Here is a 21,074-nt window from a genome sequence, read left to right on the forward strand (position 1 = left end):
AATCTTAACTCACCCAATCAATCATATACTTGTTTACACAATTACTAATGCATTGTAAATGTATAACATCGTTGTCTTTTTTATCTATCTATCTATCTATCTATCTATCCATCCATCCATCCATCAACCATCCATCCATCCATCCATACATCCATACATCCACCCATCCATCCATTCACCCATCCATCCACCCATCCATCCATCCATCCATCCATCTACAGTAAACTACGGTTATAACGAACTCAGAGGGACTACTATTTTTAGTTTGTTATAACCGTAGTTCGTTATAAGCATATACATGTATACAGCCTAACTACAGTAAATAGTCGGAACAAAAAAGTAAGTTCGTTATATCCGTCAGTTGGTTATAAGCGTGTTTGTTATAAACGTAGTTTACTGTATCATCCATCATCCATCCATCCATTCATCCATCCATCCATCCATCTAAACTCACCACCTCCATTTGTATATTCCTATTATTTTAATGTATTTGCACTTTGTTTCTCTTTATAATCAATGAAACAATATTTGCTTTAAATATTTCTTCTACGTTTACAAATTGAAATGAAATGTTGATATAGTTTTTCTGCTCTATTTGTTTGCTTTTGAAATATTTTTCCTTAATTTGTTCTGAAATTAGAAACACTGTCGATCACGGAATGTTTTTTTCCGTAAATGTTGAAAATCTGTGCGAGTCGCTGGTGATACACTGTAAGGCTAGCGGTGGGCTCCGACTGGGGCTTGTTTTGACACACACTGTGTACATAACGTGGTGGTCACGATGCTAGCGATGTGTATCTCCAAACTCCCGCGCTCCCTGTGTTCTCGTCACCGAGTTATCGCTCCCGGAGCCTCACTGTTGCCATTGTCGCTGTTGACGTAGCTGTGTCGGAGAGAATATAACCAATCAACGTCACAATACTTGTTGACGTTTTCACTTTGTCACCGACTCTGCACAATCAATGTTAGCTTATATGTAAGCCCCGGGACTTGCATCACGACGTCAACCAATGAGAGACGGCGTTATCTTGGATCACGTCAGTGCCATGGTAGCCTGTCGATGTAAAGTTCCCTAAGCCACCTGAGTGTTCAACGAAGCGAAGTGGACCCGTCGTAGTAAGAACGAAATAAACAGAATTTTACCGACTTTACACAAACAAACAACCCGCCCTTTTGTTTTTGGGCTGGGCTAATGGTAAACGTCATGAAACACTGGATGCTGATTGTCCAGACGTCTCCCAGCGTGAAAACGCGTAATGGGGAGCTTTACCTCAAAACGTGAAAGCTAAATACCGTGTTTGGTCTGCTGATTATAACTGGCCATCGTTGTCGACCTTTATTTACTTCTAATGAACCGCCGGCATTCGCTGATGTTTTAACACTTTGCATTCGTTTTCTCACCACAGAAACAAAAGAACCAAGTGGCCAGTCACATCGGCATCAAGTGTCCTTATGTATCAAACCAGAGGAGAGGTTGCAAAGGGCAATAATTCTAACACTTGGAGGATAATTGGAGGAGACTGCATACAGCAGTAACGGAATCGTGCCATAATGAGACTCGGTCAGGTAGGGTCTATATTAAACTTAATCAGTTTAGTTACAATTATTTACCATGTTTAAATTTTCGTATTTGTCTAGTTGGCTTTGCTCCCAAATTGGAAGTGCATTACACACACACACACACACACACACACATATATATATATATATATATATATAATATTCGTTTGTGCTGTAAACATTCATTTTACAAGAACTAGAAGACATCTATGCACTTATTTACCTAGATGACAATTTTAAAAGTTCTAAATTACTTTCTCCCAGACTTCAAATCAATGATGTTTGTAAGCGGAAACAGTGTTCTTAGTTGTGTTTTCTTATGTTATTTTCCGTTTGGTCTATTAAACTCAAAGCAATATTTCGCAATATTACTGATTGAAAACGGTGATAAGGTTCAGTGTATTCCGTCACTGGGTTGAAAGAAGATTAATCTATGTGTCACAAATGTACCTGTATCAGTCGAATGCAATTTATGGGCAGGTAGGGTTGGCATACTGGTTGAAGCGTTCGTTCGTCACAGACATAGGATCGACTCCATTCGACATTGGTACATTTGAGAAATGTATCGCGTTGCCATTGCCACATCGCACCATGAACACTTACAATGTAGAAGTTTCAGGTAAAATCGAAATATAAGGGTATACCAATAACGATTTGGTGGAAATACGTTCATGACATTTGATAGTTATTACCAATAACGTGTTAATCGAACAATACATAGATTCATGTAGGTTGCTGGTGATACTACAACCTGTAACAGGAGTGACACACATGAAACGCGATGTGTTGCTCAGAGATGTAAATGTGGAATCCAGTTTAAGATGGGGAGCAAAATGTACACTTTCACTCACTCCTTTATCAGGCCTTTGTTTGCAATATACAGTTAACATGGAAATAGCCAAAGCTATGTATTCACTATGTGTCTAAAATATGGTCTGAGATTAGTTACACGGTCAAGTTTTGATCACGTTTATCATTTGAACCACTGAGTCTGCCCGGGGAGCATAAGGTCTGGGGTTCGATCTCCGGCCGCGTCATACCAAAAGACATAGAAAAATGGTGCTTGTTGTTACCCTGTCTTGTGCTCGGCTTTAAGGGGCTGACCAAGGACTCGTCGGCTCGGAGTCAGTATAATGTATCTGAGGGGGTATTCATGTTAAATTGCGGCGAAATAGGCATTAGTCGCTGCGATTACAAGCACACAGACGCGTGCATGCACGTTACGTTAAACCCATTTTACTGCACCTAGTCCACTGGAGCAGACACCTGATGCAGAACACATGTGCACCCGAGGAAGTGTTATTCATCTTCTTCACGTGTACTGATCTTCGCCATTGTCACAGTAGGAACTGAGATCCCTAACGCAAACCATTAGCAAATGTAAAATACGTTCCTGATATGTGTTCCTTCTATAAATTAGTTTATTAAGCTGTGTCATACACATGCTTATACATTATCCACAAATTCACAGATCCTATGTAAGTTTGGAAACACAAAAGAGTCCTTGTTTCACCACACTTGTTTTGTTTTATAAAACGTCAGTCAGAATACCCTACAGGGTGGTTTCTGCGAGGTGTCGGAGAATCAATAATCTTCTTTGTTGGCTATTTCTGCCGCCTCTATCAACACTTGTCCAGGCAAAGGTGTTTGAACATACACTCACCATCCATTCAATATTTGCCTAACGTCTTGCCGCCATCAAGGGCCAAGAAGACATTTTTAACATACAAGCAATATGCATGCTCATGACAATACGGCAACGTTCAACATGCTAAATGAGACCAGGGTTTTTGTCTTTGGAAAAAGAGAGAGAGAGAGAGAGTTAGAGTGAGAGAGTGAGAGAAGGACGACATATAGCAGCCATAAATAGCATAGTAGTGTTCCTGCACATGCTTATCTTTTGCACGAACACCTGGGTTCATCACTGATTTTCAGTGATCCATTTATGCGGTTTTATACCCTTTGACGTTTTATATTTTATCTGTGTTATATTCTGCAGCATTTTCAATACTGCTTTCCACCAAGGTAATATGTGTCATATCCATCATTTTATTTTGGAATAAATAATTTATAGTATATTAGACATGTAATTAAAAATGTCAGTAGTTTAGCGGTATTAAAATAGCACCATAGTTATAGTCATGGGGAAGTATTTACAACCACCAGGATGTATAATTGTTTTGTTGTATCCAATTATACGCGTTTTTGTTTTGTAGAAAGCTAGCGCTTTCATGGGTAAAACAGAGCAATAGATTTACAATTAACCCACTCGACTATGGCTGGTTATGATGTGAAGTGTACAGTGTCGTGGCTAGTTACGATTTTAGAGCGTACATGGCGTTTAAAGCGTTCTGGTTGGTAGCGATTTTAGAGCGTAAGTAGTATAGGTAATAGGGGTTCTGGACCACTTCCCCTGGATCCAGATTTATATATAACTATACTGCTACTACAGGGGGGATTTTTTATGCCAAAATGATCATGCGATTCAATGATAGTCATGAGTTGTATTAAACAAAACATCAATATTAATTAATAATGAATAAAATTGACTATAGCCCACGAGGATATTGGAAAGGTGTAGGAGCAATAAAAAAATTAGCCACCGGGGCTAAGGTATCTAAAGATGTGGCCAAGGATTGGTTAAAGAAACAAGCGATGTGGCAAATATATTTACCGGCACCGCGTTATATACCGAGGAAGAAGTTTGATATTTTTACAACGAATGAAGTTCATCAGGCTGACCTCTTGTTTCTTCCCCATGATAAGGTAAAACGCAAAACGTATAAATACGCTTTAACCGTAGTGGATGTGGCTAGTCGATACAAAGAGGCTGAGCCATTAACCTCGAAAGAATCAACAGAGGTAGCTAATGCACTGAGTTGTATATATAAACGCGGACCACTAAAATGGCCTAAGCTATTTCAAGTAGATCCCGGTCGCGAGTTTATGGGATCGATAACAAAACTGTTAACAAAGCACAATGTCGAAATCAGGCGTGGTGAAAGAGAGGCCCACCACAGTCAAGCTATCGTCGAAAGATTTAACAGGACATTAGCGGAACGTTTGTTTGGCTATCAGTATGGGTTCGAAATGAAATCCGAGCGATTGAGATCAACCGAATGGGTGACACGATTATCAGCCGTTGTATCAGCGCTGAATAATGAAGTAACGAGATTAATAGGGAAGAAACCATCCGATGCCTTTTAAAAAGAAATCCGTGACTTCCGAATCTTCAGCACCGAGGAGAGGCAAAGAACGAAAACTTCCGGATAGAGTAAGGATAAGATATTTATACCAGCCCGGTGAACTCGAAGGAGGCCTACGTCACGCAACCGATCCGATTTGGTCCCTTAGGACATATAACATTAGTCGATTGGTTATGAAAGAAGGAGAGCCTATTCTTTATTTTCTTCAAGATGGACCGGGTAGGGCATTTGTACGAGAAGAGTTGTTCATAGTTCCCAACGGTACGGTATTACCACCATAACCATAAGCATAGGTAGTTACACCATCATTATCAATCCATCTCTTTGTATCTAAGGGGGATAATGATGTCTTGTTCATTCTTAATCCATATATCCTATGATTGTAACTTCTTAAAGAATTCATCTCGTGTTTGAACGTTCTACCGTTGAATAATGATTCTTTATACTGTTCGTGTTTGATATGCTTTTTTACAACATACTTCTTAACACCCTTAGCTTTTCTTATCTCCCCATTATCGGACTTCTTTATATACTACATCTTAGGTCTTAATCCGACATACTCCGCTATAGGGGTCCCAGCACATTCATCCTTCATCTAACCTAACACCTTTTATTTACTACGCTGTGCAGTGGATTATCTTTTGGGCAATCGCTCGTGTCGTACATATCTATTTTTTCTGCCATATCTTTATACACATCCTCGGTTTGTATTTCCATCAACAAAGAATCTGTGTCGGTATATAACACCTCGCATCTATCGCCGTATTGCTTCTTAAGTTCGTTGTAATAAAAGTCATACATTAAGTGTTTTGACAAGTCGAGAATACTCATACTGACGTACACCGGTCTGCATTTTATATTACTCTTCTGCATATGCAACGCGGCTAAGTCGTTATCGAATATCTTGCTTCTGTCAAAAGCCGGACTGGCTATAAGTTTCCTGAGTCTTTCTTCCCCATTAGATCTGACTAATTTAACATCAACATGCTTCCTTAGATTCTCCATAGTTTTGCCAAATACTGAGTTATTCATGAGCTTATACAGATTCTTTTCGATATCACTGGTAGCTATCTTTCTTAAATCTGTGTTCAACCTTATATAGGGCTCCATCCAAGGGCTTTGATCAAACTTTAGAACTCTGTGTATTTTCTTTAATTTCATACCTAACGATAGATATAACTGGAGATTTCTGTAGTGAACTATATATTTTGTCTTATCCATCAAATTTGGTACGAGTTTTTCTACGTTAGCTAACCTACTATTACCCATCAAGGAGCGTTGATAGTCCGACATCCAATCTTTATTAACCATGAATCTTTCGGGAGCTAGCGGATAACTGTTATGATCTTTATGTAACGAACTTGGATATTCCAAGTCAACTTCTAGTATGTACCCTTTATTCGCATCATTCACTTCGATATCATCGACCCACTCAAAACCACCCGTGGGTAAAGGTTGACTCATAGCCCATCCGTACAAATTGTTAGCGTCGAGATATAATATGTGCGTGTCGGGATTACTCGGATCGTATCCTTCCACTAATTTATTATTAGCCTGAGAATACCTTTTCGCCGCCATCGATATACCACCTCTTAATCCAAGTGCATATCGTAATCTGTGAGTAGTTTTAGTTCTACGCCGGTCTTCTTCAACAATGCATCCCACGATAGTCCGGGACTGGAATAGTACCATGCCGGGTCCAAGCCGTATTGTTTTAAACATGTCTTTCTAAATTCTTACAACCTAATTTATCCCAGACCGTCAGAGCGTGTTCATAATCGGCATCTGTTATTTTAGATTCTGCTAAGTTACTATAGAATGATTCAAGGGGTGGTAATTCAGTTTTGTCGAATCTAGACCAATCATCCATATATTCGTAAGGATATACACCTTTTCACAGCAACAAATGACGAGTTATCTTATCGGTATATTGATTTGTTATCGCAAAATCATCGGGATTGTTCGCATTAGCTAAATTGTCCAGGGAAGATAACAGAAACTGTACGGAGTCTATGAATCTAAGCCCATTACTTTGCTTTGTTCTAGATTTCCCATCCTTGTCCCTATAATGTATAGGTTTAGTCAACGAGAACGATATGTATTTTTCCATATTATTAGGAATGCACGTTAAACCGCCGTCGGTCTTTGAGATAGCTTGCATAATGAGATGTGAATCGTATCCCCTTAGGTTATGAAACACAACGGGGATGGGTATTGTTTGAGAATTCATTGTTAGTTTCAAGTTACACTCGTTATGCGCGGCTCACCGATAATTACCCGTGACGTGACAATGATCTCTTACGGAATCCCCATCCAGGGGTTTATTACAAACATGACAACTCGTTGACTTCTTATAGGCCCTCCAATCATCCCTCGTCATACACATGGGTTTCTTACACAATAGTTTTTCCCTGATTATTCTCTCTTCATTTTGTAGATATGCTAGGAGCTTTCCCGCTGCATCGGGACCTCTGTAAATCACGGGCTGGTTTGTTTTCCCATCATACCTTACAACTATATATCCAAACCCACAAGGAATATGTTCTTGAGTTTTGTACGTATTATTATCTTGATTATTTTCTCTGGGTTTGATAAGCGCTTCGTAGTCGGCGTAAATTACGTACGGTACTGGCATTTGATTACAATAATGTTCAAATTTTAATATATTTTTTCCCTCTTTAGGCATATCGATCCTGATAGCGGTCTGTCCAACACCTCTACAGTCTTCTTTATGCGCTTCTAATAGATCTTGTCTGCTGTACCCATGTAAGCATCTTTCGCAGAAATATTTCTTTCCCTTATATTTAGTTTGATCGTATAATAGCCTTTATCCACGTATAATGATATTTTCCATCTTTTTCGATCAGAAATGAATTGATTCTGGGGATATGTTCCGGAGCGGAGCTTATCCTGTGTACAACAATTCCTTTAGAATGTCCGAAAACATTTATAGCTAAATTATTTTCCTTTTCCACCTTATCAATTTGTGATATTGGTGTAGGTTCGTCTATACCATCGAAGTTAAGTCCATCGTTTTGGGGATAGCTAGAAGGTCTGTCCGGATGCTTGTCTATGGGGAACAATGCAGATCTTATCATCATTCTTAAACAGTCATCGGATTTATTTTTTACATTTATTATGGCTTTTTTCTTCTTATAATACGGGGGTAAATCTATACAAGAACCACCTTTGAAGGGCATATAATTTGCTATATCTAAATATAAACTATCAATTTTATCCACACCCCAACCCGAACCTCTATTAGTCCAGCGTTCTAAAGTTTCCTGTATTCTCTGAATTGATGTATCTAATGATGCGTTTATAGTATCAGATTCGGTTATAACTTCTTGATTGCTTCGGAAATATGGTTCGGTATATTCGGTGCTATCGCCTTTGTTACTTTTACACAATGACATTTTAATCGTCAGCTGGTATTTTATACTATGTAAATCATCTAACTCCTCGTTAATTTTACTCGATATGATGGGCTTAATATCGTTAACATCCATGTTGGAATTAATATCCATCTTCCAACCTCTTAGATATTTACCAACGCCAGCGGATGTGGGTACAAACATTAATTCTTGTTGATTATTATCAACAACATTATTATCATTATCATTATGTTGAATATCAACATCAACATCATTAGGTTGATTATTATCTAGTAAAGCGATCAATACAGCTCTTCTCTTTCGAGAATAACCTCTCAGCCCACTGTTTCTCGCTTGAGCTTTGAGTTCTCTAACAGTCTGGGGTTTGTTGTATTCCAAACCGAGTAAGGTAAACAATTCAGCTTTTCTCATTCGAGAATATCCACGTAGACCACGTTGCTTTGCCATAGCCTTCAACTCTCTGACAAAAACCATTGTTGTTGAATGGTATATGCAAAATGAGTCAAATGTCTAATTGGTTGTTTGTATATATATCTAAATACGCATTCTCCCCAACCTATTCCTCTCATTGATGTAATCTCTCTTCCTAGCATAAATAATCTGGTTCCTGACCCTATCAGCACCGTGTTCCTTACATAAACAATAACGACCTTTGACCCCTATCCCGCATACAGAACACGTATAGTTAATGTTTCCGCGTGACCCTATCGTTTTAGTCATGGTAGCTCCCAGTCTAGACTCATAACGCGCGTACAGTTTTTTAATTTCTTCGTCGGTCATGTTATCAATTTCTTCGATGTTATAATTTTCTCCCAAATATTGGGAACATTTTCCACCGGCTACCAAAGCCGCGAGTCTTTCTCTATGTTTATCTAAAGATTTATCAACATGTTGATCAGGCTCATCTTTGAGCATTTGTTCGATGAGTTTGTCGCATTCCATAATGTAATACCTAAGGAGATATTTAAGTCTAACATAATATAATATGGCATATCCAATACATCCCGTAATAATGAACTGTTGTGAAAGAATGAGGATTTCGAGCCACATTTTATGTCATATTAACCGCTAATGTTCAATTTGCTACATTTGCTACATTTTTGCTACATTTTTGCTTAGCAGCTGCTATATTTGCTACATTTTGCTATAATTTTGCTACATTTTGCTAAGCAATTGCATAAGCAGCTGGTTGATCGGTTTTTAATACGAGTTTACAGTGCTTCGTTGCTGCTAACAGTTTTCTGACTTTATCTTGTTCGGGCTTGGTATAAATAACATCATTTTCGCGTAGACATTCCTTGAATGAATCTCGGTCTTTGCAATGAAAGAGTGCTACCCATTTGGTTTGCTCTCTGAGATCTTTCAGGACAGAGTTGTATTTTTGAGTAAGTACCCGAACGCTATGTTGAGTATGCCATCCGGAGAATGCTAAATACAAAAGCATATCTTTCTTTTTGGTTAGTTCTTTACTCGCACTGCAGTCATCTATTACGAAAAGGGTTGATTCTCCTTTGTATTTTTTGTGACATACTCGTAAACAGTCTTGTAAACGATCGCCCGGATCGACTCTGTGCACCCCCGGGTCATTCATTACCCAATCTCTCTATAGGTATGTTTTATTAACGCTTATAGTCGGACACAGAATAATAATATGATAGAAAACGTCCCTATAATGACTTTCTAAAATATCTAGAATAAAAGCTGTTTTTCCACAGCCCGTTTGCCCGCATATGATAGCGCAGTGCGGATCTTTAGGTAAAAGATTATTAATAGATTGCTTGCACGAATCTTCCATTCTGTATATTAAGTTGCGCATCCATAATCACGTACAAATATATGTTTAATTTACCAGCCGTTTCCTGGAGCTTTGTTATCTGTATAGTGACACCCTCGCTAGCATTTTTTATTCTCCTCCCACTGCCGTGTAGTTGGTCATCGTCCGTTGTTCGCATGATGAGCCATAGCGCGTACTTCGTGGTGAGGTATTCACCCATCGATATACCCCCGAGAGACAGATCTTTCACGACCGCGTTAACTTCCGGGCTTCGTTTTTTATAGAAGGGAGTTTTTTAATCTCATCCCACTGGTGATACGCTATCATTCCTTGGCTATATAGTTGATTAGGAACGCCCTCGATAGTCAATTCTACTTTTTTTATCTTGGGATTGTAGAACTTCTCGGTATTTCTTTTAAACGCATCAGGTGGGTACTTGAACAACATTAAAATACCCTTCAACGACCTCGTGGGGACGTTTAGATTGATATTCCACATCGTATCTTTTTTGTCCCTCATGATCTTTCGGTGTCGCAGCACGCGATCATACAAAATGGCTAAACTTCCTGTATAATGGTTACGAATTTGTCTGGCTAATTCAGGATCTGTTATCATATCGTACTCCAGCGAGATATTGTCAATGGAATAGCTAGCATCTTCAGCAGCTCTGATTACTCTACCGTAGTCATTGAAAGTGAGTTCGTATTCTAACCTATCGCCTAGGGATGCTTGATAAAAGGGCATGTGGGAATCTAGTAATTCAAAGTCTAGGGGAATATAGAACCGGTTACCTAATGCGTCGGCAACAGCCCTTATCTTTTACGACGGTACCATCGCCATTTTCAGCGCCCATTCGCAGTCTCAATGTGTTCCGATTATAAATACCTTGGTACTGTAAGTTTTCCCGCTCTTTATCCGTTCTCCAGAGATCCATGTAGCAATAGTATACATCGCTATCGTCGATACTCAAAACCTCATTACCGCTAATTTTAATGTCGATTTTCTTAACGATAGCACGACCTATGTTCTGAACGGACTCCCTGTTAACGTCGGTAGAAGTCAAAATAATCGTAAATGCTAGTCGGACTGTTCCCGGAACTAACACATCGTGTGCGCCTAGATTAGGAAAGCGAACCAGAAGCGTTTGATTCTGATCTATGGTACTAGGGTTATTAGTTATAGTTACAGACTGACTCCTAATGGATCCCGAAGTCTACGTTGTAGGTTTAACTTGCGTCCGTATTGCGAAGACATTGTTATATTGAAAATATGTACCCTATGGTTCATAAAAAAATGGATGATATTAATCTAGATGAATTTGATAACCTGAATGCAATCGAAGAGGGTACTGATGAAACCAGCTTTAGTGGCCCGACTCTTATGGATGAACTTGTACAATCATCCGTTGATGGTTATTACAATGACATTAAAGATGTAAGTTCAATTGCTCGTGAATATTCAAAGATTACGATAGATAGTGATGGGGTATTGCGACTGCGTGGCGCTCCGGATATTGATCTTATGAATTCTCGTTCTCGTAAGCCCCTAGCCTTGTCTACGATAGCCGCTAAACACGGCATCGGCATTGTTCGTGATGAATTAGGTTTTGTGGACTACTCACGACTTTCCGCGATGACTCCTAAGGTTCTTCGGACTGTGCGTATTAAACTCGTTAACACAGATAATTTGGAAGCTTCCTCGATGGTGGCCTCGGACGGACTCGAAGAAATCTTGGGTACCTACTACTATAATTCCACGGTCAGTGTATCACCATATTCGGAGTTCAGTATTAGGGAATTATGAGGTCTTGACAAGGTAATGCAAACAATGCGGGGAGAACTCATCAATATTATAGCCAAGATATCCGAAATCGATAAGCATATAACTTACGAGAAAACAAAACTTAAACAGGCGGGCGATGAGTACAGTAGACGCCGCATAGCGGAAAGATTGCGTAACTTAGAAGACGAAAGATCAGCCCACCACGAAGCTGCTTCCAGTAATAGAAAGGCACTTCGTTCACAAATCAGTCGAATTCGAGAAACTATCGATCGAGTCATCAGCGATGACACTACACTGGCCGAAAAAATTAAAACATTGTTCAGAGAACAGGGAATAACCATTGCCAGTATTTTAACCGCATTGGGATTTATTATATCGACTTTGACTCTCGCGTTAACCGGTGGCACAGGTGGTACAGGTGGTAGCAGCGGATCACCGCCTACGTCGGATGGTATAAAAGAGTGGATAAAAAAGCATTTAAAAGCATTAGGTTCAGCACTGGGAAAGCTCGCTGAGAAAGCCGCGGCTGCACTTCCTGGTATAATAGGGAGTGTTTTTTCCTGGCTATTGAATTTATTAGCTAAGACCACCACTTGGCTTAGTCAAAACTTGTGGGCACTGATCGTAGCAATTGCAGGGCTGTTGTACTTATCCGGAGTAAACCAGCCGCGACTCCACCTACTCCAAGCGCTGTTTTTTCATCGATATGTTGTTGATTTTTAGCCGCAATATGTGGTGGTTTTTGTGGTTGTGCGTCAATAGATGTTTTAGCGATAGTAGATATCTGTGGCTTGACTATTCCCTTTTCGCCTGTGATTGTTTGCGTTATTAATCCGGCATTCATATCTGAATTTATACCTGGTTTTTGTTGATCGGTAGCAATAACAATTTTATTATTACAGCCTATCACTTGACCGATCTTAAGTTCCATATTACTCGGAGACATGTATAGTCCCAGCGCATAAACGTAGTCCACTTTGGATTGAGCGTACTGTAATTCATCTTGATAACGCTTTATAGACGATGGTATGTCAACTGGTGAATTAATGGCGTCCTCTACGTTTGCAACAAACTGTTTTTGCGCATCGAGGGCCGTCCCAGAACCGATAATTGACGTTCGTTTTTGGGATTGTGCACCGAGAATTGCCCATACATAAGTTCTTATCGATTCATTAACTCTTTCAAATCCTGGGTTAGTAAACTTATTTTTCCGTTTTTTTCTATCAGAAATTCATTCCAAGCGTCTGTTGTATCTTTTGGATGCACAAACTTTGTAACAGTATAAGGCAAGCCACTCTTAAAACTCATAATATCTTCCCTCCAATCATTATTAAAAAGTTGCCAGTTGTTATCCCAATTATGAGTCTTTAAGAAAATATTATGTAATCTTACATAAAGTTTGCTTCTATGCGACCACCTACGTGGATCTACTGTTTTTTTTACCATTTCTTTAGCTAAAATATCACTTTCTTCTTTAACAGATTTTTGTTCATGTACGGTATACCTAGACCATGGCTAGGTCCTGTAATGTGCCAATCTTTACTCGTAGAAACATTAAATTCATTACAAATATGTTCGAAGGCCCTCTTATCATAATGATTATTTGTGGAATTCCACGCTGGATCCAGCGGTAATGGAGAATTAATTACTTTAAGTATACGTCTAATCTGATAGTACACGTGAAATAATATAACAGACTTATATAGTTTAAATCCTGGGGCATTAACAGATACGCCACATCCCGTTGTGGCACACCATACGGCAAAGTTTAACTGATTCTGCCAAAATTGCATCGGATTGTGAAACCAATCGTGCACCATTTTATCGCTAGTTGCCGTGACCCTGTACTTTTCAAAGATATCAGGGAATTTAACCGTAAAATCAGCACCAGAGTCAGTTACTATAATCGATTGATTACTAATGTAAGTTGATTTCATATTTAAGTTATGATATAGTATCATTGTATATTTAATATGTATGTTACACTCCCGGGAATAACAAATGGTCAGTCTATTGAACTGCTTCATACTATCGATAACTCGGATGGACAACTCGAAGTCGCCATCTGTGACGTAACGTATTACCCGCTGTGGACCAATATAAGTGCTGCGAAAAGAAATTATGGGGTACGTTTATTAGGTGAAAACTATAGAATTATTGGCGGCCCCTTTTTTATACCTGATGGGTATTACAGCGTATGCTCACTCAATGATGAATTTTTTAAGCCTTTGGGAGCTAGTCTCACACAAAATGAGTCAAATGGGACAGTGAAAATAGAAACTGGAGAATTTGTTTTATTTCTTTACGATGCCTTAGCAATTACACTTGGAATTACACCACTCCCCGAACATATAGAACTCAACATAACAATACATGGAGATACATTGCCCGATTTAGTTCCCTATAAAGAGTTGTGCATCCATCTTGATCAAATCAGTACGACGGATAATATTCAACTAGAAAGTCCTTCAACTCTACTCAGATCTGTTCCAGTGAAAAATGAAAAATATAATAGCGGTAGAACGGAATCTTTCTCAACATTACAATATAAAAAATTAAAGCGTGGTATTATTTCAGACCTCAAAATTTCTGTATTAGATGTAAAACACCAACCTGTACATATAGGATAAGATGTTGAAAATTACAGAATACGAGGAAAACACTATAGTCGCCATGGGTCAATTATACGACTTATGTGCCTGAGAAATGTATGCTTGATATATATACATGTATATGTGTCTGACATATATGTCTGATATATAAGACTAAGACACACAGAGATTAAGTGTACATGGCAGTATATAGTTTTGCCCTGCATATTTGAAACAAGGGGCAATTGTAAGTTTTAACTTAATCACTGACTCACTCCACGTCAACGACATGACTATGGAGTCTCCCTGAATGGGAACCTCAACCTTTCGTCGACGTGAAATGCGTCATCCTATCAACAAGCAGCACATCTCTGACGGCTCAGATCCATTGAGAACGAACACTATCCGCTGATAAACTCATATAAATTAGTTAGACACTTCCTCCAGTGTGGGCGATACAAAAGAGTTAGACATATAGGAGGGGTGACGGAAGTACAGAGTGAGTGAGTGAGTGAGTGAGTATGATTTTACTTCGCTTTCAGCAATATTCCAGCAATATTCCAGCAACATAACGGTGACTTGGTTGATGCACGTCATCAGATTCCAATTGTTTGGATCAAAGCTCGTGATGTCAACCACATGTTATCTTTCCCAGACTCGATTATTTACAGACTGCCGTCATAAAGCTGGAATAAGGCTGAGTTCGGCGTTAAACAACACAGACAGACACCCTCTTAATGGAGTGTCAAGTTATCAATCACGTCTGGTAACCACACCAAATTTGTCCCGAAGGACTTGGAACATATGTTGGTTTATCTTGAAGATGTGCGCTTCCTTGGGGTTTCGTTGAGCACCCACATGAAAATCCGTCATGTGAATCAGTTGTAAGAAATCAGTTCACGGGAAAGCAAGTTGGTTGGACGTGTTGAGGCGATAGACAGTGCAAATATACATTGTGGTCTCGCTCTGCGGTTAACCCTTGCACAGTGACACACATACGTTGTGGGGGTTGGGGGCATGTGTAAACGGAAGTTCTACAGCGTCAGACAGTGTTAACATCTGGAATTTATCCTTTATGTTCAGCACGCGCCCTACAAGTATATGCGGATGTAGACAACACGTCCAATCACGTCCTTAGTGCAAGGGTCGGCGTCCTTACGCCAGTTTAAAGTGTGTTCTTGTTCCGGCTTAAATGTTGTAGTGCTTGCTGAATTCAAAATAATGAGATGGAAAATATTATTCATTCTACATGCGAAACAAGAGTTATATCTCAGTTTCTTACCACCGCTATTATGAAATAATAGGTGAGGTGAGGTGAGGTGAGGTGAGGTGAGGTGAGGTGAGGTGAGGTGAGGTGAGGTGAAATGGAGTATGACATCGCGTCCAAGATTATTGCACTTATATAGCGACGTGCATGCACATGTGTGTGTGTGTGGCTGATTTGTACTAGTCTGGACGGATGCCGATTTATAGTGCTAGCTCACTGAGATACCATGCCGCAGCTTAACATGAATACCACACTCAGACACAGTATACTGACTCCGAGCCGACCAGTCCTTGTTTTAGCCCTTAATGCCGAGCCCCAGACAGGGTAACAAGTACCCCCTTTTAACGTCTTTTTGAATGACGCGGCCAGGGATCGAACAACGGGTTTCTTCCGCCTGTGGCAACATAAGTGGGTGAATGAGTGAGTGAGTGAGTTAAAATTTAACGTCGCATCGGCATTATCTCAGCCTTATAGCGACGAGACCAAGTTAATATATTAACAATTTAGTCATTAATGCAAAGTTTTGTTTAAAAACAAGTTGTAAAACATATTTGCATAGCAACATAAAGCCATATCACGGCGGACGGACAACCAGAAACGGCTCCGCTCATTGCTCCCATGTGAGGAGTCGGAACTGGATCTACCTGGCTACCCTATCGGCGCTTCACAAATACAGCGTAAAATGTATTTAATAAGAAAAACAAATTTATATGTTAAACGTCAACGCCAGAGAAGAACCAGTCTCGATTCCATTTGGCGTAATGGGCAAAATAGCGGTGACAATTATATAAATGGATCACTGAAAATCAGTGATGATGGCAGGTATTCGCGAAAAGGATAAGCATGTCCTGCCCTACCGGTAGCTCCTGCCAAGAATTGCGTTATTAGATTAAAAGACACAATTATGATTTTCACGCGTTTGTTATGCGATTCTACTTTTGCAGATATTTTTGATAAACAAGGAAAGGGTTTTCTGGCATATATTTACAGATCTATATGATTCACCCCCTGAGACCAAGAGCGTTAGTAGTGACATCTGCAAGGACAATGGTTGCTTGGTATAACATTAGGAAGAGCAAGTTAGATGAAGAGAAAGGTTCTATTTAATTTTCTGAAATAGAGTGAGTGATTTATCAATATTACAGTTACATGTTTATGACACGGGAGACATAATCGATGAGATTCACACATTGTGTCCATATGGGGAATCAAACCGGGGTCTTCGCGGGACGGGAGGACGCTTTAACCATTGGACTTCAGCTCTGATGTTAATACACATGGCACTTTATGATAATGTTTGTGAAATGGAATTGGTCTATTTTCAGGTGTTGTTGGCATGCGCGTTGTGTTTGGTGGGCGTGGCCTTCTTCACTTCCCTAAAGACCTCCTTCCTCTATCTCCTGGCGCTGAAACAACAGTCTAATGGCAAGCAGTGGTAGGTTTGATTTTCAATATTCCAATATATAACAATATTCCATCTATACGACAGCCGCCTGTAACTAATCGAGTCTGGATAAGAAAAACAGTGGTTAAAATTAGGAGCTGTTTGAACGATCACGCGCAATGAACAATGTCATGGAGTCTCAACATCCGATTCATTAAGTCGCCTCTTAATCGGCATTGGCTAGTAGGGGCGGACTCCAGTGAGGAGTCTAGGGAACGTTGCGGAAGCGCGTATCTACACGTTGAGTCCAGGACTGTGGGAATCTGTATGTCTATGGTTATCGTGATCATGCGGAATGTTTGGTTGTTGTTTTGAGTCATAATTAGCAATATTCCAGCTCTATCATGGCTGTTTGTATAAACGAGTCAGGCAAATCCGTGCTTGATATTATGAGTGAATTCATGCGCCGTCGGATTGATTATACGACAGTCATCGTCGGCCACCCAGCTATGCTTGCTAATGAGATCGGGTTGTCAGGCTCGTTGACTTGGTTGATATGTCATCGTTTCCCAATTGCCTGAATTGATGCTCATGATCACAATCTCTGGGTTGTCTGGTCCTGACTCGATTATATATTGACCGCCGTCCTATAGCTGGATTATTGCTGAGTGTGGCGTTAATCAAGAAACAAAACAAAACACAAAAAAGTTGTGAAAATAAATCTATACTATAATCATAATTAGTTATAAACTACATGATGCATATCTGTTTCGCTGTCGTTTCTTGTCGCGCACCGGTATGAAGTCAAATGTTAAACGAACACATATTCAAACACCTTCATATACAAAATGTAATTTTCTGTTGTATTTGCCCTTTATCAATATTTTGGGATATTTCGACATATGCATACTGTTTAATATTGGGTCTTCATGCATGTCACATTCGTAAAGATCCGGGTCAGAATAGGTCTTCAGCAACCCATGCTTGCCCTAAAAGGCGAATATGCTTGTCGTAAGAGGCGACTAACGGGATCGGGTGGTCAGGCTCGCTGACTTGGTTGATGCATGTCATCGCATCCTAATTGCGTTGATCGATGCTTATGATGTCAATCACTGGACCGTGTGGTCCAGACTCGATTTTTTACTGACCGACGACATATAGCTGGAATATAGCTGAGTGCGGGGTTAAACAACAAACAAAGAAAACATGCTTGTCACAGCGTACTGTAAAATCATACCACTTGAGGTAAACTATTTTTTATATATTTCTCTTGAGAGTGAGTTAAAATTCAATTTCACACGACACAGATGTGATTTACAATACCCCCAGCGCAAATCTGGCACACGCATCTACTCTGGTTTCAGGTACGCAGCGTTATTCTTTGTCCTGCTCGTCCCAGAGATTGTGACCTTTCTCCGAATCATCTGGGGCAGCTCGTTTGTGGCGAAAGGTCGACTGGCAGAATGGCCGCCGTGCAAGATCATATTTCTCGTGAGTCATTATTTTAATTGTGATTTAAAGTCAATATACAGCTTGTTCCATACGCCGAGTGTTGAGCCCTAGTTGTGTTATGACATCAAATATATCACTAGGTATTTCATATCTTATATGAAACACGTGAGTGTAATATTTGCTGAGCATATTTTATTTTAATGAATTAGCATCATAATAATTAAGAGAGTTCATGGATGTCAACCTCTTTATCAAGTGAAGAAATAAGCATATACCCCGAAACGTTCTGTTCCTCATAAAGAAGTTGACAACCATCAATTCTCTTCCTTGTGTGTATCGACCCATGCTTGCCGTAAATGGCGACTATGCTTGTCGTAAGAGTCGACTAACGGGATCGGATAGTCAGGCCCGCTGACTTTTTTTATGCATGTCATCGATCCCAATGGCGTGGATCGATGCTCCTGATATTATTCACTGGATTGTCTGGTCCAACATCGATTATTTACAGACAGCCGGCATATAGCTGGAATATTGCTGAGTGCGGCGTTGAACAACAAACAAACAAAACAAACATTCTAAACTGCCTGTCTGTTCACCCCAGGGTATATTCACGACCGTCCTGGAGTCGGCGGCCCTGGCGTTCTTCACCCTGGAGGTGTCTCCCCAGCTGCCCGGGTACCTGGTCCTCCCCTTGATGAACGTTCTCCTCTTCCTACAGATGCTCCTGGAGCAGTGGAAGCGATCCACGGTAAGCCTCGCAGCATCTCTTTCAGATGTGGGTTAGATGAGGGTACTGACGTGAAAGCGACAAAACTCTTTCCATATTCATGAGAGAGAGAGCAGGGGGTGAGAGAGAGATGGGGGGAGAGAGAGAGAGAGAGAGAGAGAGAGAGAGAGAGAGAGAGAGAGAGAGAGAGAGATATGATCGCATTAAAAGCGCCAATTCTTGATTGTACATACCATGTGCATGTGTTTATGAATCACTGTCAAATAGTGATGATACCAGGTGTTCGCGAAAATTTGAGCCTATCCTGCCCTACCGGTGGCATCCATCACAAACAAATGCAAAGGCAAGTCAATTGTTCACCTAAAAACACGAGAAAATATAAGTCAAAATAGGGAATTGCACCAGACACCATTTATGTCACTGATACGTCAAATTTTGAATGTCGTCCATAAAACATTTTGAAGATTTACCGAGACCTTGGAAGTTGTAACCCTGAAGAAAGAACTTTTGAGCAATCCCTACCAAGTAGAATGTAAGAGAATAGCCAGCCTTGAGTTTCCCTATATCTTCACTTGTAGATAGTTGAGGTATGAACTATAAAACGTCAATGCAAGAGAATAACCAGTCTGGATTATCCGCCGAAACAGATTTCATATTAAGCGTAATGGGAAAAATAGCTGTGCAAACTATATGAAAGGACAGTGATGACACCAGGTGTTCGCCAGATCGGTTCACAATGCCAAAACTAAACCAATAAAGTATGGCGTGAAGCGGCGTTGTTTAAGTCCAGTATTTTGAGTGGGTGGTTCATCTGAATTAAAGAAACACTGATGCTAGCCTTAAAACAAAATATGACGCTAAATAGACTCCAACATTCTTTGGATAGTTTAGTGAGTGAGTATGGTTTTACGCCGCTTTTAGCAATATTCCAGCAATATCACGGCGGGGGACACCAGAAATGGTCCGTACCCATGTCGGGGATCAAATCCGGATCTTCGACGTGACGAGCAAACGCTTTAACCACTACTTCAGTGACTCCACTGTACATATTGTACTTGCACTTATAATAATTTAAAAACAACCACCAACAAGTATTGAGACAGAAGAACCGATCTATAAATAGATAAAGTCAAATCAAGTTTCAATCCTCTTAAGCCACAATAATCAAGTAGTTTCTAAATTCATGGATACACCTCGAAGCTTAAGTTTGTCTGAACCAACAAATTTAAATTTATCTATGTCAAATTCTGAAAAAGCAGTGAACGTCCCTGATAACTTGAACCACATCCAACACTCTCATTCTCCTCCTCTGAATCACCAGGGTCGCTGTTTTTTCTCAATGGAACGAACAACGACGAATCCTTGAAAAAATAGGATGCTCAGATCAAACCTCTTGTTTGAAGTGAGGTGATATCCTTCATAGGCAGACAATTCGGGAGAACGGCCCTTAGAAACACCAAGCTCAGCAGTTTTGTTTCCGCATGTTGGTGTATTTCGTTGCTGAAAATGTGAATACTCAATTCCATTTAGAAAGTGGTCAAATGTAATAAATGTTATTTTGGGGATTACACTTTCCTAGTAAAGTACAGATTCTTGTACTTTTTGGGTTGAGTCCCATCCGCGATTCGAACCCACACTCCCAGAGTGAGGTACCTAATCGCCAGCACACAAAGTCAGCGAACTAACCCACTTCCGCAAAATATTTTTAACTTTATTGTGTTCATTATCACATTAGTGGCGGTAGGGTAGCCTAGTGGATAAAGCGTTTAACCGACACCCCAAGGCCCGGGTTTGAATCTCCACATGGGTATAATGAGTTCAATTTCTGCTGTTCCCGCCTCGACATTGCTTAAATACTACAAGCGGTGTTAAACCCAACTCACTCACTCACCCATCTTTACATCCTGATCCGTGCGTTCTGATGTGTCCACGTGTA

At 40.0% G+C, this 21,074-nt stretch overlaps 1 protein-coding gene across 3 annotated transcripts in view; it reads left to right on the top strand.

The window, feature by feature from the left end:
* The window catches only part of LOC124119335, a 124,951-nt gene that overhangs the window by 91,125 nt on the left and 12,752 nt on the right, over nt 1-21,074 (top strand). For all 3 annotated transcript variants that reach the window (XM_048383279.1, XM_048383278.1, XM_046481824.2), the window contains 4 exons: nt 1,407-1,566; nt 16,901-17,010; nt 18,324-18,450; nt 19,013-19,159. In XM_048383279.1, the coding sequence (XP_048239236.1) occupies nt 1,552-1,566; nt 16,901-17,010; nt 18,324-18,450; nt 19,013-19,159 (399 nt within the window). In that variant the 5' untranslated portion in view covers nt 1,407-1,551. The remainder of the gene's footprint in view (nt 1-1,406; nt 1,567-16,900; nt 17,011-18,323; nt 18,451-19,012; nt 19,160-21,074) is intronic.

Source organism: Haliotis rufescens, unplaced genomic scaffold (assembly GCF_023055435.1).
Source record: "Haliotis rufescens isolate VD_foot unplaced genomic scaffold, xgHalRufe1.0.p SCAF_46, whole genome shotgun sequence".
Lineage (NCBI taxonomy): Eukaryota > Metazoa > Mollusca > Gastropoda > Lepetellida > Haliotidae > Haliotis > Haliotis rufescens.